Here is a 25,093-nt window from a genome sequence, read left to right on the forward strand (position 1 = left end):
TGGCAACGAGCAGCAGCCAATCACTGATCGAGAGGCGGGTATTATGACCTGTCCAATCAGAGGGGAGCAGGAAGTAGGGCTCTTCCGGTGTCATGGCGCCGACCTCCGCAACCTGAGCACCTGGCTGAGAACTGCACAACCTGTCTAGCCCTCATTGCTCCATGGCTTCTACCGGTTCTGTACTGCGTGGGAAGGACCCTCGGCAACACTCAAGTTACCCAATGGCGACGGTACAAATTGGGATGTGATCGGGCTGGGGTGTGAATTGAAGTGGCTGGAGCCAGCAATGACAGACTGGAGTCTCACTGTGTGCTCTAATCTGAGGTCCTCCTGTCTCCAGCACTGGGTACCCACTGTCCCTACTCTCTGGGTTCGGACTGGTGCAGCTGTGGGTCCTCAGCATTCTGTCTCCAGCAGCGGTCACACCAGCCCAGAGAGCAGGCTCAGGGAGCCCCAGCCCGCAGCCAGGTGTCCACCTGAGCAGGGCAGATTGGGTCGTGGGATGATTCAGGTGAGGGGTTGAACTGAGGGAACTCTGGTGTATTGGTTCCCCGGTCTTATTTCTCCCTCCAGCACACCTGGAGGACCTGCACTTTACAAATGTCTCGTGCAGTCTCAAACCCAAAGCTTCATTCCTTGAGCAAAAGGGCTTTTTGATCATAGCGACGTCCTACATTTAAAATACATCATCACATTGCCAAACTCCTGATAGCTGTTGAGAAAGGCCATGAAAATCCAAAGAAATGTTTACCATTGAAGGCGATGTACCTCTTTGATAGAGCACTTGCCAAGCATGCAGTGAATTCACGTGTTACACACAGAGCATTGGAAAAATTTGTCACCTTAGTGTTTTAGGTGTCACCTCTGCTCACAAATAAACCATTTAAGTGAGGTCTTCCCATGGCATTTAGAATGCTGAGAAAAGGGCTGGGGATGTAGCTCACCCTCATAGCACCTGCCCGGCAAACACAAGGTCCTGAGTTCAATCCCCGGTGCCAAAAAAAAAAAGAATGCTGAGAAGTATGGAGGGGATGTTAGTATGTTAGCAAGGGCAGCTGAAAGTGTCCCTCTAAGGAGAACTTCCAAAAGGGTCTGCAAGTTACCACACTCAAAGAAACACTTTGAACACGGCTATCTGTGTGGATTTGTGGTAGGAATGGAAAAGCGGGGGTGCCACCTCATAACATTGCTATACTCTTTGGATTATGTAGTTTTGTTTTGAATACTGAAATGCATTTGCAATAAAGGAGTATTGAACTAGGGATAAAGCCCCAGAGTTAAACTCTGCAATCCATAAGATGGTTTAGGATGAAACATTTCTTACTGAGAGGGGAAGAACTACAGGAGGAGAAAGAAAGTGAGAGGCTTGGATGCTGGAGGTTTCCAAAATCAGCACTGACAACAGAAGGTCTTTCTCTGAGGTTACCTTCTTGGTGTGATGAAAAAGGAAGGGGCGTGTGCTAGTTCACCGTGAGAGCGGGTCCAGGATCACAGGCAGGCAAGCAGGAAGGAGAGAAACTCTAAATGTTAGGAATATGTCTTCCATTATCACTGATCTGGTAACCTAGTCATTCTTGAGGAAACACTGAAAATTATAGAACTTCTTGGCCTTCTGGGCTTAAGAACTAGGAAGACACCATCATCTTGTGTAAGTGTGATGGAAAGAGATATCTCCATGATACTAATGATTTAAAGATGTGGTTGATGTATTTATTGCACAAGAGATTGGACTGCAGACTTTTGTTCTGAACTATATTCCCCACACATTGTGATTTCTTTTTTTGTATTTTGAGACAAGTTCTAAGTTGTCCAATAAACTTTCCATCCTGTTTGGATCTTCTGGATGGCTGAGATGACAGACATCTGCCACCTTGACAGGCAAAAATGTAGGTTTTTTTACTCACAACTACCAGCCAAGATTCCAGAGCTTAAGTAAATTAAACATCAGTAAAACATGGTAGTGCACACCGTTTATCCCAGCCACATGAGATACTGAGACAGGTGTATTGCAACATCAAGTCCATCCTAAGCAGTTGAGGAAGTCCTTATCTAAACAGAAAAGTGCTGCAGATGTTTCTCTACTAAATAACTTGTCTAACATACATTACACCCTTAGTTCAATTTCCAGTACTGAGGAATAAAAGAAAAGTCATAAGAATGCAATTGAAGCCTAGTTTGACTTTCGAATTTTATTAATTTTTTCACACTAGAGGTGTGCAGTACAATATTTGCTCGACATGCTGGGCACCAGCAGGACTCACTGCTCTGTCAGGAACGGGCAACCAAGGGGAAATCACCAGGGATTGACAGTGTACCCTATTCACTAAAGTACATGAGATATTTATGTTTTTATCATGAAATAGGCTTTGGTTACAGAAATATTCCTGACTAGAGGTCAAGGAGAATACAGTGAGCAGTTTAAAAGGAGCCAAGGATATTAGCAGTGCTCTTTGGGAGATTAGATGTATTTAGTACATTTTCAATGCTTTTTGTTTCTCCTTTCCTTTGGATTGATCAAGACATTTTCTCTTGCTAATTTAAGCATCATTTGTAGACTTGTTCTTTCAACTCTGGTCGAAGTGATTTTCTCTAGAATATGAAACAGGAGATTGTTTCCTGTGTTGAGTTCAGTGTTAATGATGTTTTTCTGAAGCACTAACTGGAACAATATTATGAGTAATGTATGGATGAGGGATGTCTATTCAGGGTTTTATTTTCTGGTTTTGTTTTGCTTCGATTGATATGATTTGGTATTATTTTCCTGTGTTACAGAGAGATGCAGCACTGTGATAATACTGTCTGGATGACATCACTAGGAGAAGGGGATTGGATAGAAATAGTCCATGAACAGACACAGGGCTGTAACTTTGACCGAAAGACACCAAGATTCAGCAATGCTGAAAAAAGAAAACTCCATTTTTAGTTTTAACTTAAGCTGATTCTGGCAACCCTTCTGTTTTAACCTTGTAGAAAAGATCTGGCTTTTTATTCTAGGTTTCTTTTTTGTTTTGTTTTGTACCAGGGTTTGAACTCAGGACCTTCCACTTGCCAGGCAGGCAGCGGCACTACTGAGCCAAATCCCCGGGCCTATTCTAGGTTTCTTTGCTGCCTCTTCTTTACCCTTCATGGGCTGAAGACAGGTCTGCCTAGTACTGCCACCTGTAAGACTTGGGGCCCTTCACTCCTTTCCAGTGACTTATGTCTCTCTGAGGAAAGAGGTGACACTGAGCCTTTGTTATATGTTTCATAACTGACAAGAGACTGCAATCCTCAAAATCCCACTGCATCCTGCTGAATTCCCTACACTCTGGAGCACTGTTGTGGGTAGACAGAGTAGGCAGTGAGCACCCAGACCCATGCTAGATAATCCCAGCAAGCCTGTGATAGCATTAGGATAGGTTGCTGGATAATCTCAGTAAGTCTTCAGTAGGATTAGTGTATTGTTCTGGTACTTTCAGATCTACAGATGTTTTTGCTTTTCCAGGTTTCTGGTCATGGTGTTAGGGCTTGAACCATTCAGCCTATAATCCTCTGGGTGTCTCTTGCCAGCCTGACCACAATTCTCACACTCTGTGCCTCTCCATCAGTTGTTCCTCACCCAGTGACTGTGGGATTTCAACACTGGGAACCCCGAGATGAAGCCAACCGATGGCTTCTCCAAGACCTGGGTTTAGTTGGCCCCTCCCCCAAATGGCCTGTGACCAAGCACCCTGTCTAGGGGTGATGTCACTCACTAGCTGTTGTGGCACACAGCATCCACTGCTTTGTTCCACTGGTGCATTTCTCCCTGGAGGCCTCTGGAGTCACCTACCCTCACTGTGCCTTTTTTGATTAGGTCTGACTCTTACTTTGCATGCCAGAGGCTAGAACAAAAGGGCAGATTTCCCCTCCCTTTTCTGGTCTGCATCTGTCACCTCACTGTGGACTCCTGTTTTCCTTTCAGATCCTTCCTGGGCCCAGGGGACCCACCTGCCCCCTTCTTTTCTTTCTTCAGTTATTATTTTTGAGTTTTGGGATTCCAACTCTTGCAGAGGCTGACTTATTGCTGCTTAGTCTTCCACTGTCTTTCTGCAAGCCCCTTTTCCTTTCTTCGTGGACCGTTCTGTAGTGACCTTCTTTGTCTCTTCTGGTCAATTGGATCTTAAGTTCAGATTTTCTGACATCAGTATTGCAACCCTCACTAGTTTAATGGGTTCTGGTGCATGAATACTTGGTTTCCATCCTTTGAATTTTAGACTATGAATGCCTTTTTAGATTAGATGAGTTTCTTGAATTCAACAGACTGTTGAATTCTATTTTGTGACTCAGCCTGCCAGTCTGTGACTTGTAATGGGAGGGTTGATGCCATTAACACTGAGAGATACTAGTGAGAGGTGCTGATCAGCTATTATCATTGCACTCTTTCTCTGTTGGGGACTAATCTTATGCTATTGTTGTTTATCAATTGAACTTGCTCCATGTTTTCATTCCATCTGGGCTTTTAGCTTTATTGTTTTTTTTCATGTCTGTATAAGACATTCTTCAGTAATTTATGGAGTGCTGGTTTAGTAATTATAAATTTCTTGAGTTGTGCTATTGCCTAAAATATCCTAATTTTTCCATCTATTTTGAAGGACAGTTTTGCTGTGTATGTTAGTCTAAGTTGGAAGCTATTTGCTGTCGGTCCTGAAATGCTTCACTCCAGCTCTTCTGGTGTTTAAGGTCTGTGTAGAGAAGTCTGCTCTATTTCTCATGGGTTTGCCTTTATGTGTGATTTTCTGTTTTCCTCTAACTGCTTTTAAAATTCTTTTGTTGGTCATGTGGCAAGTAAATAATTACGTGTTTTGGTGACCTTCTCTTTGTATCATAGTTTTTGGTATTCTGGAAGCCTTGCTTACTTGTATACTGAAACCCCGTTGTTATGGTTTGTGTCTAGATGGCCTCCAAAGCCTCATGCAGTAATAGGTGGGACTTTTTCTGAGGTAACTTAATCTAGGGTGTGTGATAGATTTGTGATGAAATGCTAAGATTAAGGGTGCTAGGATTAAGGGTGGGTGATTACCAAATCAGTCCACCGTCCTTATCCTAGTGTCCTGGATAGAATATAAAGGAGAGACTGAGGATTTTTTCTCTTGTTTGCTTTGCTATCTTTTGCCCACCATAAACTGTTTCTGCTTTGTGATACCAGTTTGCCATGCCACCCTGCCTTGCAGCCAGCTGATTACAAACTGAAAACTCTACAAACTGTGATCTAAATAAACCTTTCCCCCTTAAACTTGGGGTGCCGCGTATTTTGTCTCAGCAATGAGAGAAAATTAACTAAGACAGCTCTTCTCGTATTTGGGAAATTTTCTATTTTGATAGCTAAACAAATTAATAATTTTGTCTGCATTATCTTCTAGCTTTTCTCTAACTCCAACTAGCTTTTGCTTAGTCTTCTTAGTGTCATCTAACAGCTGCTGGATGAAATTTTCTTGTTCTCTGTCTCTCTCTCTCTCTCCCTCCCTCCCTCTCTCTCTCTCTCTCTCTCTCTCTCTCTCTCTCTCTCCCCCTCTCCCTCTCTCTCTCTCTCCTTCTCTCTTGGGATGTGTTCTGTAAGTAAGTCATCACAGTTTACCATTTTGTCTGCCATTTCAAATGCTCTGTCTTCACCTGGGTCATTTTTGCAGCTTATTGATTCTGTAGTTTTTACATTTTTTTTAATTTCAAGTATTTGTGTCTGATACCTTTTAATGAATTCTATATCTTGGATAAATTTGTAATTGATGTTTCCAGTCATTTTGGTCAGCTTTTCCAAATTTTTACTTATTTCTCCCAAATCATCATTGGATATTTTGAATGACACTTCCATAAACTATTGGGCTGTTTTGTTTCTGAACTTGTCAGAATTCCTCAACTCTTTATCAGCTTTTCATAGAGCTCTGCTACCTTGTATTTACTTTCTTCTTCATCGGTGCCCTCATCAGATTTCGGCGATGTAGAAGCTCTTGGGGGGCATTGTTGCCTTGTTTTCCCATGTTCCTGTGAGTATGTTTCTAGATATAATTTTTCTTCTCCTTTGGAGCTGTGGATTGAGGTCTAGTACAGTGATGAGAGAATGTAGTTGATGTGAGGATCTTTTGATTTGAGTTCTGTCTTTTGATGGTATGTTTCCTGCTTTATTTCTCCAGAGATACTGTTCACCCTTTCAGGTATTTAATTTAAATGGTTTGGTCCCTGATACTGTATTGTGAGGTGGATTTGTACTGGTTATAACAGCATGCACAAATCTGACCCTATGTTATTTATACAGTGTGTGCTGTGCCATGCATCGGCACCCTTTATCCACACCCCTTATAACCTATACTCTAGTGTTATTGGTAGCCTAAGACATAGAGGAAGAAGGAAAGGAAGAGATAGAGGGGTAGGTGAAAGACACGTGAGTCAGTAGAGGGAGAGGGAGATAGCACAAATTATATTAGGTAAAATATTGGGTACTGTTTGAGGTTTTGTGTTTGTGATGCGGGGTTAGTTGTGAGAGTATAAACAAGATAATTGTGGGGAGTAAGATTTAATTACAGGGGGACTGTAAATTGGGATTGGGCATAGCTACAAAGTTTTGAGAACCTGCTGATATATTTGTGCACCTGTAAGTTGGAAAAGAAGCTAGGGAAGCTAGGTATACTATGGCAGTGCAAATACAGACTATACCAGCCAGATGATTAATAGGAGAGAAGAGGGCAGGGCGATGACCAAAAAAGAGCAGACTATAAGAAATAAAACTTGATAGGGATTTAGAAAGTGGGAGAAAACAGTGAAATATAAGCAGTAATATTGCTACAAAGGCTGCAACAGGAGAAAAGAGAGAAAGGCAGACTACTAAATCAATGCAAAAAGGGGAAAAGGAGAAAGAAAGCAAAGTAACATCTAAGATCCAGTGGAGAGCCATTGATACGCTCCAACTGGAGCTCATACATGCACTTTCCATGTGTCTACCGTACCATATAGCCTGACTGGCCACACATTCCCTTCTTGCCTGAGTTGCAGTCTGTTTCCATGCAGCCTCATAAATTTCTCCTTTTTAATTTCTCCATCTGAGAGCAGGCAGAATCAAACCCTTACCCCAGTTTTGCCTTAGGAACGTATTCTCCAGGGAGTTGTAGCAGACTTAGGTGTCGATTCCAGGCTGAGCTCAGGCAGGGAAGGACTGTGTCGTCCAGAATCAGGTGATGGACCTAGTGAGGGGCATCAGGTGGAGAGTTGGGTGGGTGCAGGGAGGTGTGTGGCACTGCATGGAGACTTGTTGGATCTGGATGGACAGGCAGAGACTCCAGTGGCCTGGGAAGTGTGTGGGTGCTGGGTGCTAGAGGAGGCTCCAGTGGGCCAGGGCACCAGGCAGAGACCCAGGTGTGTCTGTGGTAACCTTCAAAGGCATAGGCAGCCCAGGACTGATGTTACACGCCAGGCAGCCGACGGTAAGTGGAGACTCAAGTGATGCTGGGTGCCAGGCACAGACTCATCACATCCAGTGTCAGCACTGCATGCTAGACTGAGATGCTGGCTGGTGTGGGACCAATGTGAGGTCCAAAGCAGAGACTCCGTTGGACCAGGGGCACTCAGTGGGCACTCAGGAGGGCCTGGAACTGATGCAAGGTGCCAGACTCAGGCAGGCACAACTGCCTGGTTGGACTTGGCAGTCCCCATTTGTTTTTCCTCTCACTGCCCACATTGAGAGGCATGGGGGAGTTCCTCTGCCTTTGTCATAGGTGCCTTTAGCATATGAGTTCCTATGCCTTTAGCATAGGTGAGGATGCTGCAGGGGTGCAGCTTTCTCAGTCTCTGCAGAGGGGCTACAGGAAGAAGGGCCCATATGCCCAGAGTCTGTCCTGGGAAAGTAGTCTCTGCAGCGCTTCTTGGTTCCCTCCATGTAGTTGGGAAGTTCTGGGGATGGTTACTCCTTGCTGTTGTTTGGTTTTAAAATTTGAGGTCTTTGTTCTTTTCTAGTGCATGCTTCCATTGTTTTAAATCTCTCAAGCAGTACTCCCTGAAAATAACAAGGTGTGCATTTGTTACTTTAGTTGGTTTTATTTTTTATTAGTACATGTTTGCAGCACTTGAAGATTATGTTCTTCATGGGGAGTTGGCACATGTACATAGAACATGTTAACATTTTTATCCCCTTTCTCTCCCTTCTCCCCTCCACCTTTTCGTTCCATTCCCACTTGCAAAAGATCTATATTGCTATTTCCTGTTATCAAAAATCACTTAATATTTTATCAGACCTTTCATGTGACACAAGTCATTAAAAAATTTGTGATTTAATCTGTAATTCTGAATATTTTTCTAAGTATGTTTGTGCTGTTGGTTTCTAATTTCATTCCAACATTTTGTGAAAGCTTACTTTACATGATTTTCCTCTAGAATTAGGGTCTTGTTGCTCTGAACATGGTCTATGTTGTTGACTACTAAAAGTGTGTACTCAGCAGTTACTGGATGAAGTATTCTGAAATATCCAGTGAGTCCATTTGGAGGATGAAATTGTTGACTTTAACTACAATTACAATTATAATTGACCTCTCAATTACTCATGCAAGTGTTTTGAAATCTTCAAAAATAATTGTAGGTATGTGATTTTCCCCTGAGTTTCATGCTTTTAACGCATGACATTTAAAGTTCTTTTTAGTGAAATACATAGGAAGAATTGTTAGTTTTTCTTGGAGAGCTACCTTCTACATCATGATGTGATCAGTGTAATCCTTATTTTCTTTAGGTACAGATTAAATAGTGTCAGATTAATTTAAGTCCAGCAGGATTTGTCAAATCAATGATAGACTAGCATATGCTTTCTTAAAACTTCTTATTTGTTCTGTTTTAGGTTTATCCTATATTTGGTATGTTTAAAATATTTGTGTACTTTTTCATTAACAAGTGAAAATTGTATACATCAATAATTTAAGGCTTATTGCATTAAAAAATTCAACTATTGTCATGTTAAAACTGATCGGATTTATTATTTCACAAACTTTTTTGTAGTAAAAGCACTTCACATTGAATGCTATGTTAATTTTCCATGGTAAATTAAAAAGTTTTTATGTATTTCACAGCAGTGTTTTTAAGAAGTGTCTTGAGTTTATTTCACTTCCCCGTGTTAATTGCTAAATATTTTAAACAGTATATGTATCCGTCAGCTCCCCTCATGCAAAATGGAATTTTTCTGACTGAATATAATTTGGATCTTGTTTTCTTATCTACTTTCATACTCTCTTATAATTGTTTTTGCAAATATACCTAAAGAAAATATGTTTAGGAGGGCAGGGGAATGGGAAAAAAAGTAAGAACCAAGATATATCATGTAAAGGTACAAATTTCCAATGATGAATGTCATTATATTGTATACCTAAAATATACCAATAAAATTAATTTTAAAAAGAAAATATGTTTATTTCTTAGTGGTTTCTAATTGGTTGAATTCTATTTACTTTATTGAATCTTTTTAGGTTTTTTCTCCCAGCTTTTTTAATTGAGCAGTTTGAGTCAATTATCTGTTGATGAGATAGCCTGTAGGGCTTGGTTCTAATTATTTTTCTGATTTTTCCATTTTAGAAATATCTGTTCACAACTTCTCAAAACCCACTTTCAAATAAAACTGTTGTTTCAGAAAGATTCCGTACGTTAGCATATTCACAAGTACTTTCCACCTCGTGTACAATTTCCATCACTCATTTTTTATGACAGTCACTTTACCAAGTAGATTATTGATGTTAGGAATTTGAACATAATTTCTTGGTTAATGCACATGGAATCTATACTAATGAGTTCATTACAGGTCTTGTGTACCCTTCGATAAGTTCTGTACGGCTTCCTGATGTCCTGTGTTTATTGTGATTATGTGGTGCAAACGGCCTTTTCCTGTTGTCCCTTGGTTCTCTTTGTTTGCCTCTCCCTCTTTCTTCTCATGTACAGTTATGTAGATCATTCATTGACCCTTTGCAGTTATTCTTTCCCCAATTCATTTTTTAAAAATTTCTGAGCCATAATTTCCCTTCCTCTGGATTCTTTGGGTTTTGTTGTTGTTCATTGCTCCTAAGTGAACATATGATTAGTTTAATGAGGTAAAAATCAGAATCATGTGCCCTTTTTTCAGTGTTGAGGGAGACAGATTGGTTAAAATTGGATCTTTCCCTTGTTTCTAAGCGTTTGGGTGCAAAATGGCCCAGTGGTTTAGGCTCTGGGTAATTACATTTCTTCTAATCAGAATTAATTTAAGCACCAGAATTTTCAAAATGACTTTTTGGCCCCACTGTGCCCCTACACAACATGAAATAATTTTTCTCTGATTGTCACTGTGAGACTCTGACAGTGTCTTTGGAGGAAAAATTCATAAAATTTTAGATATTTTCACCTGCCCCCTAAAGCTATTGCAAGTCAAAATTCTGTCATCCTTGTTCGTGAGGACAATATTTTCTGTCCTTTTCTTATCTTCTGCTCCTGAGTTTCAGAATAATTTAATTTATGCTTTTGTCAGTGTTCCTCCTTGTTTTCCAGTTGGGAGACAGTGGATTGCACTAGATTTCAAGATTGGTGGATTTTAAGTTAGTTGGGTATTGTTGTTGGAGAAGGATCATTCCTTGCTGTGTCCTTCCATGTGAACTGGAAAGTGGAAGTCTGTGAGTTTATTTTCAGTGGGAAAAAATATATATATATATAAATAGACATATTTATATATAATTACATGTATACATATAATGTATGTATTTTTTATATATTGAGTTTTTACAACTAATTTTATTGGTATAATTTACATGTACATAATGAATCAGATTTGTCATAGAATATAAATTGGTTTTTGGAGACACGGTCTCACTCTGTAATTCAAGCTGGCCTTGAACTCATTCTGTACCCAGGCTGGCCTCAGATTTGTGGTGATCCTTCTCCATCCTCCTGCCTCAGCCTTAGAAGTGCTAGGGTTCCAAGTATGCATCACCACACCTGACACTTTAGTGACAAAATGAACCCTCAGCACTCCTGCCATTTGTGTTCCAGTTGAAGGCGATTTGCTCAAGAGCCTAGGGACACACAGCCTTAGGTCTGACAGATACCTTGACTGCCCAGTCTCTTTTGATGGGAGTAAGTAGTCACTGTGAGCTCCCTGTAACCTCAGTGATTTCTCAGGCCAGGCTCCTTTCTTCACTCTTTCAAGATAATTGGTGCATCATTGAGAGTCCTGCCATCATCTGCCGGTGTCCTCAATTATGTGAATAATATTGCTTTGCGTGTCCTCTTGGTTTTTTATATCACATCTTCACCAGCATGAATAGAAAAACCACTCCTCTCAGGTTAGCATAGGAATTTGCATAAGTAGGATGTCTAGGCATTAATCAGCTCAGGTATCTGTCTTCTTTCTCAGTCTTTCTAACCTGCACTCTTCTTTTTTTTTTTCCTTTTGTTTTCCTCTTTTGGTTTGAGACAGGATCTCACTAAGTAGTTCAGGCTAGACTTCAGTTCACTATGAAGCCCAGGGTGGCCTCAAACTCACAGAGATCCTCCTGCCTCTGCCTCCTGAGTGATGGGATTATTGACATGCATCACCATGCCCAGCTAACCTGCAGCCTTCGTGATAACCAGCCTGTATTCTGGCCACTGATTGCTGTGTGTGTGGAGGTCTCAAGTTGGTAACTGTTGCATGGTTCTTGTTACCCAATCTGTAAATGCTCTCATTTTTCCATGTTAGAATTCAGGTAAACATATATAATTTTTTTTCTGTATTGTAACTTAGTGTTTAAATATTTTACCATAAGTTTTAGCATCAATACAGCTTGTGGTGGGATTTTATAATAACAAAAATATAAATATCCTGGCAACCCTCAAAGTTTTATACCTGGGCCTCAAGCACTGCTTATGAGTATTCAGTGTAAAACCTATTTGACTCACCTTTGTCTTTTCCATAGATGACCAGTGTCCTCTATCTATTGCTATTTGTCTAATTCTACCATCTGGTATTATCCCTAGGCAGTTTTCTTTTAGTTTAACCGTCTTGGAGTTTTCAGCAAGTGAATACTGCAGAACTTGCACAGAAAAGCATTGTGGGTGTTTTCTTTGTCACTAGGCTTCACATGCGCTCATGTCTGAGATGGGAAAAGTGCTCCTTATCCATCCAGTGATCACATGGTTGAAGTTGTCTCAAGTTTACTTTTTAGTGATGTGAAAAGAATCATATCTGTATCCAGGAACAACAGCACAATGTATTTTCTGAAAATTAGATTAAAGTCATTGGTCTGTAGGTTTCTGTATACTCCAAAGTAGAGGAAATGGCAGTGGAGTATAGCATTTGATCTGCTGTTCTTACATCTACTTGCTAGTTGTGTCTTTCCATAACTCCATTTCTTTTCATTATTTACTTTGCCAAGATCATGCATCCTGTTTATATTAGTGTATTCTCTTGAGTTATGTTGTTTTGTTATTTTTTCTATGTGTTTATTGATTTTTATACTCTCTACATAAATCACTGTTATTGTATACACTGCAGAATTTTAAATTTCTTACCTCTTTTACATCCCATCGTTGACATAGATTTCGATTTATGCCTCTATTTCTGATGGCACCTGGATTTTTGGCTGAGGAAACACTTTCACTTCCAAAATATATTTGCCTGTGATTTCTCAAAATGAATATAATATAATATAATGCCATTTGAAGATGTAAATTCATTATTGTTTATGGACTATGGAGAATAAAATGCATATTTTGATATATGTTCCTGTTTCTCCCTATGTGCTGTATTGAACAGGTTGTGATTTCTGCCACTTTGTACACTAACAGCTCCATCATGAATCAGTGTTCTATTTGCATATGAGCCACTGAAGACTGTCTTCACTTTCTGTGATCTGTGTGTCATTCACTCTGCTAATAGTACAGTGCCCAAAATAGCAGATTTTTTATTTCTTTCTTACATATTAGGCAAACTGTCAACATCCTGCTTACTAGAAGTTGAAGATTATTTAACATTTATTGTACTGAACACCTGTAGTTTAACTGACAAATCAAAAACATGATTTGGAAGTAACAAGTTTTTCTTCAATTTTTCCATTATTAGTTAACTTTGCAAAATTTGGTGTTCAGTACATATGGTATTTATGATACATATGATATATATATTATATACTATGGATATATATATATATATATCATTTCCATCCACCCACACCCCTCCCTTACACTATGTAGAATGTTTTATAGCTCCAATATTTGACTGTTTGGTGTCTTTGAGAAATATTATACTTTCCTTAATTTAAATTCATTATCATTAGACATTATTAAATAATGTAGTATTTTCATTAACATTTAATTTTATCATTCATGAACTTTCTTAAGTATCCAGTTAACATTTTGTCTATGTAACCAGGTTCTGGTTTCCAAATATTGTATAAATAAAATCAGAGAAGGAAAGGGCACATTTCCTAAGTAACAAGTTGAGAAAAAAGATATTTTCTATGTATTGGCGGAATAATTCATTAGATACTCATCTACCTTGGTTTTTTCTTTGGATTTTGGTTTGGTAAGCGCCCTCTATGGATCATGCTTTAGAGACAGTGTACAGCTAAGATTGGATCCAACCGGCAGGAAATCTAGTGCTCGCGTTCTGCTGTGGCTTTAGCAATGGACTCCAATCTACAATCAGATTTCCTGTGTGAGGTGTGCATATTGGTGAATAAATGTTGAAAAATAAGTGCTGATGGCCAAAACGTGAAGGAAACTTTGGAAGGACTCAAAACCATTGCACCTGTTTATGAGTGGAATTGAAATGTTCTGTGCTGTGAGGCTCAGTCTTAATCGTGGAAAATATATGTGTGATGATTTAGCAGGCAGTGGCCTTTGAGGATGTGGCTGTGAACTTTACTTTGGAGGAGTGGGCTTTGCTGGACCCATCCCAAAAGAAGCTCTACAGAGATGTGATGTTGGAGACACTGAAGAACATGTCTGCTATAGGTAAGGAAGATAATCATTTTTTAACTTGTATACTTAGAGAGCACTGCTTCTTGCTTATTGGTGAAGTTTCATTTGTTAGAATGTGAATGCATTTTGATGGAACATTCCTTACGTGGTCATGTAATACCATAAATGTAACTGAAATCTATTAATTTTTATGTAATAAGGTAGTAACTGATTATTACACTTCTGTTTCTACATTTCAGAACAAAACTGGACTGACCAGAAAATTGAAAATGGTAGCAAATATTGGAGAAGAAATCTAAGGTAATTTGCTCTCACAAAAAAAAGTAATGGTCCTCAGAAGTCTGGGAATGAACAGAAATTTATTTCATGCTCAAGATTATGAAAATGTTATATGAAATTACATTGACATTGCACAAAATATTAAAAACAGAACTTTCATTCAATCCAGGTGAACTTCTCTCTAGCAGTTAAATAATCATATTATACTGATACGTGTATATCCATATTTGTAGCAGCACACCTCACAATAGCTAAGTTCTAGAAATAACCTAGATGCCCATCTACAGTTGAGTGAATTAAGAAAATATGAAGTGGTCCAGGCATGATGCTGCATGTTTGCAATCCTAGCACTCTGGGAAGCTGAAGCAGAAAGATCACACTGTCATACTCAGCCTAGGCAACTTAATTATTAATGGGAGTTCTTCTCAAAATAGAAAAAATAAGGCTGGGGATGTAGCTCAGTGCTAAAACACTGAGTGAAATCACCAGTAGTGAAAAAATGAGGTATATATACATAATGGAATTGCATTCAATTAACAAGAATGAAATGATGTCATTTACCAAAAAATAGATGGCCACGGCCAGTGTGGCTGAAGGGTTCACGGAGTGAGAAACGGTGGTGAGAGATTAAGAAACTTAAAAGAATAAGACAAAGATGACAGTAAAGTTTAAATAGCTGAGGCCAGCTATTTAATCCTTTGTCCTATTTAATCCTTTAATCCTTTCTCCTGATGAGACAAAGGATTGCTTGCATCCTCAGCACCTTTATTTATAGTGTGGATAAAGAAACCAAAAGGAGATGTCTGATTGAAACAGGGAGAATGGCTAGGGTCTACAAGGAACAATGTTTGATGTTTCTCTTGCAAGAAAAAAGACAGTCCTCTTCTCCGCCGGGCCTCTCCACCATGTCCTTCCCAGGAGCAGGCGAGTTAGGCCTGGCCATAGTGACCTACAGTGCATCTCCCAGTAGTATTCTTGTACACTCAGTCTCAAAATGGAAAATAAATGTTAGGGGTTGTACACTCATCACTTATAAGCTCACAAATGAATACTAATGCTTTAGTGAAGACTGTTTTCCAGCCACCCTGCAGAGTACACATTAAATTCATGGTCACACATTCTTAAGCGGCACCATACAGCTCTGCTCCTGGTAAATCCTTAGTAAGGAGACACTTTTCAATGTGATTGATTGTTGTATTATTATTTTTTCTTTTATAGAAGTGAAGATGTAGAGAAGTGCTGCCAATATAAATTGTGGAATCCACATAAAGAAACAACTTTTTGGACTCTGGATGCTAATGTGAACATGAAAACACTTGGTGCACAGCCAGCGGAAAGCCTTGCCTGTAGAAATTCCCCGATTGGTCATGCATCAACAGATGTGCCCATCAGAGCTCACAGTGCACTCAAATCATGTGAGAATCAGGTATTGGAAGTGACGCTGTCTATGTGTAATGAACATCGGGAAACCAGCGGTTTCCAGTCCTTTCAGAAGTGTGCAACAATAAGCCCTGGAAAGAAACCCCATGAATATAAGCAATGTGGGAAATCCTGCTCTGATTGCAGTAAAGGAATCCACATTGGAGAGAAGCCCTTTATATCTAAAGAAAAAGTTAAAGCATATGTATGTAAGCAGTGTGGGAAAGCTTTCAGCGCATACAGTTGTTGTAAAAGACATGAACAAACACACAATAGAGAGAAGTTGTATGTATGTAAGCAGTGTGGGAAAGCTTTCAAAACAAGCAGCTATTGTAAAAAGCATGAAAGAATTCACACTGGGGCGAAGCCCTATGTGTGTAAGCAATGTGGGAAAGCCTTCAGGACAAAGAGTCATTGTCAAAGACATGAAAGTACTCACACTGGAGAGAAACCATATGTATGTGAGCACTGTGGGAAAGCTTTCCCCAGTAACAGCACTTGTAAACGACATGAAAACACACATACACACAATGGGGAGAGGACCTATGTATGTAAGCAGTGTGGAAAAGCATTTGCCACTCACAATTATTGTCACATCCATGAAAAAATTCACACTGGGGAGAAACCTTATGTATGTAAGCATTGTGGGAAAGCTTTCAAAAAAAAGGCCCATTGTAAAAGGCATGAAAGAATTCACACTGGCGAGAAACCCTATGTATGTAAGCAGTGTGGGAAGGCTTTCGGCAGAAAGAGTCATTGTGAAAGACATGAAAGTACTCATACTGGAAAGAAACCATATGTACTCAAGCATTTTGGGAAAGCTTTCTTCACACAAGGTAATTGTAAAAAACATGAAAGAACTGACTGTAGAAGGAAACCCTATGTGTGTAAGCACTGTGCGAAAGCATTCACTACTCGCAGTTATTGTCAAACCCATGAAAAATACCACACTGTGGAGAAACCATATGTGTGTAAGCAGTGTGGGAAAACTTTCATGAGTAAGAGCTCATATAAAATTCATGAAAGAACACACACTGGGGAGAAGCCCTATGTATGTAAGCACTGTGGAAAAGCATTTACCACTCACAGATATTGTAAAATCCATGAAAAAGGTCACTCTGGTGAGAACACTTAGTGACCAGTGTGGAAAAGCATTTACCACTCATAGTTGTCAAATCTATGAAAAATCTGACACTGGGTAGAAACCTTATGTATGTAACCAAAGGAGAAAAGCATTTACCTCTCAACGTTAACATCAAACCCATGGAAATACCCCACACTGCTGAAAAATGCTATGTTTGTAAGCAGTGCAGGAAAGCTTTCATCTGTCCCAGTGAGCATCAAATACATGAGAGAAGTCACACTGGAGAGAAGCCTTATGTATGTAGGCAGTGTAGGAAAGCCTTTCCTACTAGTTGTTCATTTGTTGGATCCAAAACAAGTCACACTGGAGAGAAACCTTATGTACGTAACCAGTGTGGGAAAGCATTTCCTTAACACAGTTCATTTTATAAACATAAAAGAATACACACTTTGTTGAAATCTTTTGTGTGTGAGCAGTGAATGAATGCTTTCCCCAGTCATGGTGATTTTTAAAGACAAAAGAATTCACTCTGGGGCCGGGGTATATTAGCTCAGTGGTTTTGCCACCTGCTGTGCAAGCGCAAGGACCCAAGTTCTATCCCCGGTACCAAAAAAAAAAAATTTTAAAAAGGGCTGGGGATTTAGCTCAGTGGTTCCGCTGCCTGCCTCACAAGCACAAGGACCTGATTTCAATCCCCAGTACCAAAAACAAAAAAAAAAATTTAAAAAGGGCTGGGGATTTAGCTCAGTGATTCCACTGCCTGCCTCACAAGCACAAGGACCCGAGTTCGATCCCTGGTACCAAAAAAAAAAAAAAAAGAATTCACTCCGGAGAGAAACCCTGTGTATGTAACCAGTGTGGGAAAGCATTTCCTTAACACAGTTCATTTTATAAACATAAAAGAAGACACACTTTGTTGAAATCTTTTTGTATGTAAGCAGTGAGTGAATGCTTTCTTCAGTCCCGGTGATTTTTAAAGACAAAAGAATTCACTCTGGAGAGAAACCCTGGGTATGTAAGCAATGTGGGAAAGCATTCAGTATAAGCAGGTATTGTTAAATACATGAAAGAAATCACACTGAGGAGCTACCTTATCTATGTAAAGTGATGTGGAAAAGCCTTCAGTTATTCCAGTTATCGTGACATCAATAATTCATAGAAGTAAGTTAATTTTGAATATAAGAAACACAAGAAAGTACAGTGGAGAGAGGCCCTTCATCAGGAATAAGGAAAATCTTCAGTACATTCCATACGTGGAAGAATTCATAGTGGAGAAAATCTGAACATATTTGAGCCATATGAAAAAGGTATTTTTCTCAATGCATTCAAGTAAATGAATGAGTTCACATTGGTGAGAAGACATGTAGATGTAATCATTGGGGAAGAACCTTCAGTTCTAATTACTTTGAAAAATATGAAGGAACTCACACTGGAGAGAAACCCTATGTGGAAAATGTGAGAAAGATTTCTGTGTTTCTTACAACCCCTGAAAGCATGAACAAATCACACTCAGAGTACATGTAAATATGAAATATATGAGAAACCTTCCTTTATACATGATTTTATTTTATACAAAGAAGGCATTGTGGAGAAATCCATGTCAATATATATTGTGTGGGAACACCTGTACTGATTTATCAGTATGTGTATTTTGTGGAGACACCTGGTATTTTGATTTTATTCATAGTGCAAATGAACACAGTAGAGTGATGAGCCATCTGTATACAGAGAGTACACAAGTAATAAGGCAGATTGGATCAAAGCCCTGTGAGTGTGCCAGGTTCTCAATTGTAAGTCAGAATCAAAAGCTTTTGAATATTTCTCATGTAGTGCAAACTTGCACAGGTAAAATGCAAATGTCATGTCAATTATTTCTGTGTAGAATTCCCCAGAAAATATACAAAGGAGGTATCCTAAAGGATAAATGTAGGGTGTTCATCTGTCACTCATTCTTTTTTGGGGGGATACCAGGAATCAAACTGGGGACCTTCCACTTGCAAGGCAGGTGGCGGCACCACTGAGCTAAATCCCTGGCCCTGTAACTCATTTTTAAAGTAGGCCTCTTGAGTACATATTTTTAAGTTCACTTTTAAGAATAAATGTGCTGCCGTAATTCTGCTTGTGTATGCAATAATGGTAGAGCTTAGTGTTATCTTTTAGACAAATGTTGTTATCCCTTTTCCACCGTGATACATCTATAAGTGAATTGAAATATATTTATATGCCAGTAATCTTAGTATTTGCCCAGAGTGGTTTTGTTTGTGTTGTTTTTGCAAATCTCCCTAAAAATGGAATTTTTGTTAATTGTCATTTTCTCACTACATTTGATGTAAATTATCAGTGTATACACTCCATTTTTTTTGCAAAAGAACTCAAATTAGAGGTCATATTTTAATATTATGATGTATATTTTAAAAGATTTTTGTACATAAGTTTTAGAGTTCACCTCTTACAAACATGTAGATTAGTAATATTGTTTTCCATATCCTGTGTAGATATATATATATATATATACATATATATATATACATCCAGTACATGATTTTGCCTGTTTTTCTTTGATATCAGGAACCATTCCATGTTATCATGTATATAAAATTTTAAGTATTTTTATATTCATATTGGCACTTTTTATTTTGGTGGTGATTTTTCCATCAGTTATGAAACCAAAAAATACACTGCTGTGGTACTCCCACTGCCAAAGACCAGCAGCACCACACCTATTCTCAATAGGATATAATGAATTTCACTACTTTGGCTCTCCAATATTAAGAATGGTGGGATGGTTTGTCAGTAAGAACACACTGAAAGGAATTTCGACGGGGTTGAATTTGAAGAGAATGATATGTATTCTTTCTAATGAATCAGAATTCTTTATTCTATTCCCTGATGCTGCAAATACCATTTGGTCTTCAGCAGTTGTTCTTTTATTTTTAAACTGTAAAATTCAAGTAACGGCATGAAACAGAATGTAAATCATTGGAAATATAAGATAATGTAGTATGGAAATTTTACTAATTTTTGTGATTCAGATTTTGTTCTGGTTTTTTTCCAAACTTTGAGATAAGTTTAACAATCTTTTCTGTCATCACCAATAAGGACCACTGATGACTGAGGTGAGTGACACATGCCTTCAACCACGTAAGACTTGGAAAAGCTGTCAGTGTGAGGCCAGCTCTGGAATCCTTGACTCATTTTTCCTTTTTTACTCCCTAATACTGAAAGTTTTGTACAGTGTCCCAGATTATTTTCCCCATCAGTACAGAAGCTGTTCAATTTCCCCCAGGGTTATATTCTATAACATAAGTGACAAATGCATTAAAGACTCATAATGTACTGAACAGTATGCCTTATCCTAAACTAATTATGCTTAGACACTTAAATTAGCCATCAAGTGACCAATATAATTAAAGCATATCTATTTTGTAATGAAATATGATATGTCTCATGTAATTCATGAAATATACTAAACTTCAGGATACAGTCAATTTTTACACCCTTGAGCAGGTGGCTAATAGCTTTTTTTTTTTTTTAAAAAAGAAGTTTCACTTTGTAGTTCAGGCTGGCTTTGAACATACATCAATCCTCCTGCCTCAGCCTCCTGAGTGCTATAGCTCATTTCTAATTCTTACCATCACCAAGAATTTGAATAGTGCACACTGCTATTCCAGCTAGAGATGAAACGGTGAAAGTAGATTTTTTTATCCTGAGCATATTTATTTAGCCACCTTCTTGGCATCAGTTAAGCTTGCTGGCTTCAGTGATTCCTGACTATACTCCTACATCCTTGGAGAGCTGGATCACAAGACTGAAACCAGCCTGGGCAACTTAGTGAGACCTTGGCTGAAAAGAGTATGAAAACTGGCGAAGCCCAACCGACCTCCGTTGCTGCTTGACAAAGTTCCAGCTGGGGAAAGAAAGGGAGGAACACATCGCACCCTCATGTGTTATTTTTTCTTGCCATAATGTTTACAATTGTTACTCTGATCACAGGAGTCATTGTGTTTGTGACTAACAACAAACTCTCCGTGAAGCAAATTGGCAATGACGTATTGAAATCTGATCTGGCTCACAAGTCCCAAATTCCAGTTTCTCTTAGTTCTATTGCCACATCCACTCCTAAAGAAACCTCTCCTAAAACCCCCTCTGTTTCCCCACTATTATGACTCCCCCTCTTATTGCTGACATTCTTTTTACTAAAGGGGTCTAATGAAGAGATTGGAAGGACAGACTTTAGATGTAAGAAATAGTGGAAAATGGGAAATAGAAAGAACATTAAGACAGGTAAATGCATTAAGGAGGCAAGTTACTCAGTATTTCTCAAAGTGCTGTAAATATCTCCTGCTCATAGACTATGAACCCAAATGGCATTTAGTTAAGATGAATAGAGGTAAAGAAAAATAGAGAGCTAATAACAAACTATATTAACCATTGTGCAGTTTCTCAAGGGCCAGCTGGCGACCACAAGTTTGACACTTAGTTGATTAAATCTTGCTTGTACCCCCGCTGATACAGAGATTTTGATTAAGTTACTTTCTGTTCTGTTTAGGTGTGGGTAAATAAGGGGACAATTGTAATTTTTAAATATATATTCGTGATGTTCAATGAAATGAAACAGCTTAGAGGAATTGTACTTTGTTTAGCATAGAATAACCTTTACTTCAATAGAAATTGCTAAGGCAACTTAAAATGTAAACATGTTCCGCCCAATGCCTCCCAGCTATTGCTTAAAGATATAAAAATAAATCAGACCCTGAGATTTCTCAGAGGGAACCTGAACATTGCTTGTGAAGGTTCTTTTCTCATCGCTGGCCCAGGACATCTCCCCTTCCTACCCTACATCGACTGCACATCGACTGCAGCTGGTCTGCGGCAGAAAAGCCTGCTAAGATAGCTCAGTATATGCCTTTTTTCTTTTTATTTTATATTTGAGTTAGATTTGCTAAGTATATTTTTATTTTAAAAATAAACATTACGATGAAAGTGATTGTTTTAAGATCACTTCTGCAGTTGTTCAGTGTGTGTTCTTTTACCTAATGTTCCTGGAGTTTTTCATTACTTTCTTTTTTATGGGACTTGTGTGAATAACATCCATTTTATCAGTTTCTTCAAAAGCCAGATTTTCTTAATAGTTTTTCTTTTGAACATTTAATATATTTTGTATTCTGACTTTGCTCTGATCCTTGACAATGTTTCCTAAATCATTGTGGGTATTTTTTATCCTCTTTTTGAGGAAGAAAAATACATGTGCTTTAATTTCCACTTTCTATTTGCTATGGAAGATAGGGGATGCTCAAATATTTTCTCTCATGCAGACATCTTCAGTCCTTTGTTTCTTCTCTTTGACTACCTGCAGGAATCTTTGCTGCCGTGTACTAATCAATGACCTGAAAAATTATGTGATCTAATATTTACTCATTAATGTGATTCTTGCTTCGACAGTGTCCTCATTTTTTACTCCATTTTGAGATGTTTTTGTTTGTTTTTTGTTTTTGGTACTGGGGATCAAACTTGGGATCTTGTGCTTGTGCATTTCGGGTTTTAATGAGGGTATTTTGAGTGTGTAGATTGAAAAGGATTCCAGATATGCCTGTTCACACAATGAGCTATGGAATGAGATTTCTGTAGATAACTAATAAGTGCTGTATTCTGGTGGATTCATTAGTTCATAATAGTAGAAGCTCTTGTTTGAATCTTAATTGCCCCAAACCCTTCATATGCTTGGTCTTCAGCCTGTTGCTCTTGAGAAGTGGTGATAACTGTAGAAGTTGAGCCCTAGAGAGATGATTCACATCATTAGGGACATGCATGTCCCAGGGTCTTCCTCCCTTTTTTCTTCCAACACATAAGAAAAACACTTTCCTCTCTTACCAGCTCCTGCCATGATACCCTGCCTCAGTACATACTCACAAGCAATTCAGGAAAAAAAGAAATTACCAGAAGCTGAGAGTAAGAGTCACAATAAACTTTTTAAGTTTATATATTGAGCATCTCAGGTATTTTTAGAGTAATGGACACCTGAATAAAAGAAAAAATTGGTTCCATGTTATATAGCTGCCTTTTCCATTTCTATAGACCTGACATGATGCTGAGAGGATTTTGGGGTTGGCTTCCTTTGGGAGTTTGCGTATATTGAGGGACACAAGCTATGTAGGATTATAAGAAGACATTAATTGGTGGTTCATTTTGCAACATTTGTTCTTTGATTATCTGGTTTTTTTAAGAGTTTATGTCATCAACTAAATTACTCTGTAATTTAACTATTTCCAAATTATGTGGTAGAATACACACACTTCTATTCTATTTGAGATTTTTAAATTTAAGAACAAATCTGAAACCAAGATATCATATTTTGACTCACTAATTTCCCCTATCATATGGAAAATTCGACTTTTTCAACTTTTATATTTTTTCCAAATTTAATTTATCTAAGTGTAATTTTACGTATTGCATCATCATATTTTTCCATTTCTTTTACACTTTTCAATGCAGCATTAGAATAAACAACCCACATGATTGTTCCGTTGTGTTAGTCCTTTCCTTTATTTCTGTGACCCAGGAGTTTATTCAGTGTTTCTCCAGTAGAGTTTCATTTAAAAATTAAAAATATAAATAGCACATAATTCAACAATCTTTTTCCTGTATCTAACAGATCCAGAGGAAGTAAAATCATTATATTAAAGAAATATTTGCACACCTCTATTGTATCATTATTCACAGTAGCCATGATAAGCTATCAACCTAAATGTCCATGATTCCCAATAGATGAATGGATAAATAAAATGTGCTACATAAACAAAATGAAAAACTATTCAGCCACAAAAAAGGAAATGACATTATTTGTAACTATGTGGATGAACCTAACAGACATTTTATTAGGTTGAAATAAGCTACACACAAAAACAAATAAATACTAAATTATATGTTATATGGGAAATCTAAAGAGTTGAATTCAAATGAGCAGAAACAGAGCAGAATGGTGGTTACCAAGATATAAGTTAAATAGATCTAAAGTACAATGTGGTGAGTATATTTAATAAGAAAATCACTGATAGAAAATTTTATTGTGTTCATTACAAAAAATAATATGTAACACTGCAAAGATATAAATAGACTAAAAGTGAAAGGATAAAAATATTACTTCAAGCAGGAGGGTGAAAGTAAGCAGGAGCAGCTACATGTATACCCAACAAAGTAGACTTTAAAATAAAATTAGAAGAGACAAAGAAAGCCGTGTTATATTGGTAAAGGGAGCAATTTACCAAGAAGAGGTAACAGATGTAAGTATATATGTACCAGACATCAGTGTACACAATGTCATAAAACAAACATTACTTGACATAAAGATACAAATAGGCATAATACAATTATCAGGGTGACTTTAATAACCTACTCTAACAAGCAGATGAGTCAACTACACAAAAATTCAACAAGAGTTAAACTACACTGTAGATCAAATGCATTTAATAGACATCTGCATAGTTTTTCAACAAACAACAGCAGAATACATTAAAATTTTCTCAAAAACATCATATTTTGGGGCCGGAGATTTACCTCAGTGGTTCTGCCGCCTGCCTCACAAGAGCAAGGACCCCCGTTTGATCCCCGGTATCAAAAAAAAAATTATATTTTAAGCCACAGCAATTGTTTTTACTTTATTAGTATATGTTTACAATAGATGAAAATCACCTTCATCTTGGAGAATTGGTACATATAAATATTTTACATTAATCACTTTTATTTCCCCTGCCCCTTGATACTGTGCCACCTCTTTCCATCCTCAGATCCCTTGGTGTTCTTAATAAATATAGAAAATTGGAAAAAATGCCTGCATCCTATCAGATCACAATGGAGTAAAGTTAGAACTCAACAATAAAAGAAACCACCAAAATGACATGGGTACTGAACAAAGACTGTGGATGATCAGAGTGTCATTAAAGAAATTAGTGTCACTAAATAAACTTTAAATACAGAAACAGTATATATGAATCTATGAGACACAATGAACATAGTCCTAAGAAAAGATTTTAGCTATGAGTGTTTACAATTAAAGAACTGATGAATCTCCAATAAATAATTTAACTACATTTCAAAGTGGGCAAAAGCAAATAATTTTATTTTTCAAAGTTTATATTAGTACGTGTTTGCAGTACATGATGATCACATTCATCATAGGGAGATGGTACATGTACATAACAGATCTTTATTTTCTTATTTACACTTCTCCTCCCCTTTCCCCCACTTCCCTCTAAGTCTAGATTCTCTTTCTATTTGTAGAGCATAGATCTCCCTATTTTTATAGTCAGTCATTTATTTTACTTTTAAAATTATACTCTGGGTTTCTCATGTAAGAGAAGCCATGTTATATTCAGGTTTGCATGTCTGATTTATTTCACTTGA

The 25,093-nt window shown here is 38.1% G+C and overlaps 1 protein-coding gene across 2 annotated transcripts; it reads left to right on the forward strand.

Annotated features, from left to right (window-relative positions):
• The first annotated feature begins 38 nt into the window (after positions 1-38).
• LOC101724800 (uncharacterized) lies at positions 39-21,472 on the forward strand. Of its 2 annotated transcripts, none has more exons than XM_021251086.2 (4): positions 39-230; positions 13,818-13,944; positions 14,151-14,211; positions 15,409-21,472. In XM_021251086.2, exons 1-4 carry the CDS (start codon positions 162-164, stop codon positions 16,742-16,744), a joined length of 1,593 nt encoding a protein of 530 aa, XP_021106745.1. In that variant the 5' UTR covers positions 39-161; the 3' UTR covers positions 16,745-21,472. The 2 variants fall into 2 exon arrangements, with proteins under 2 accessions (XP_021106745.1, XP_021106746.1); XM_021251087.2 differs by having other exon boundaries at positions 49-230; positions 13,821-13,944.
• The last annotated feature ends 3,621 nt before the right edge of the window (positions 21,473-25,093 follow it).

The sequence above is a fragment of the Heterocephalus glaber genome, unplaced genomic scaffold (genome assembly GCF_053883595.1).
Source record: "Heterocephalus glaber isolate CG9 unplaced genomic scaffold, H.glaber_assembly_v1.0 deba00001761, whole genome shotgun sequence".
NCBI lineage: Eukaryota > Metazoa > Chordata > Mammalia > Rodentia > Bathyergidae > Heterocephalus > Heterocephalus glaber.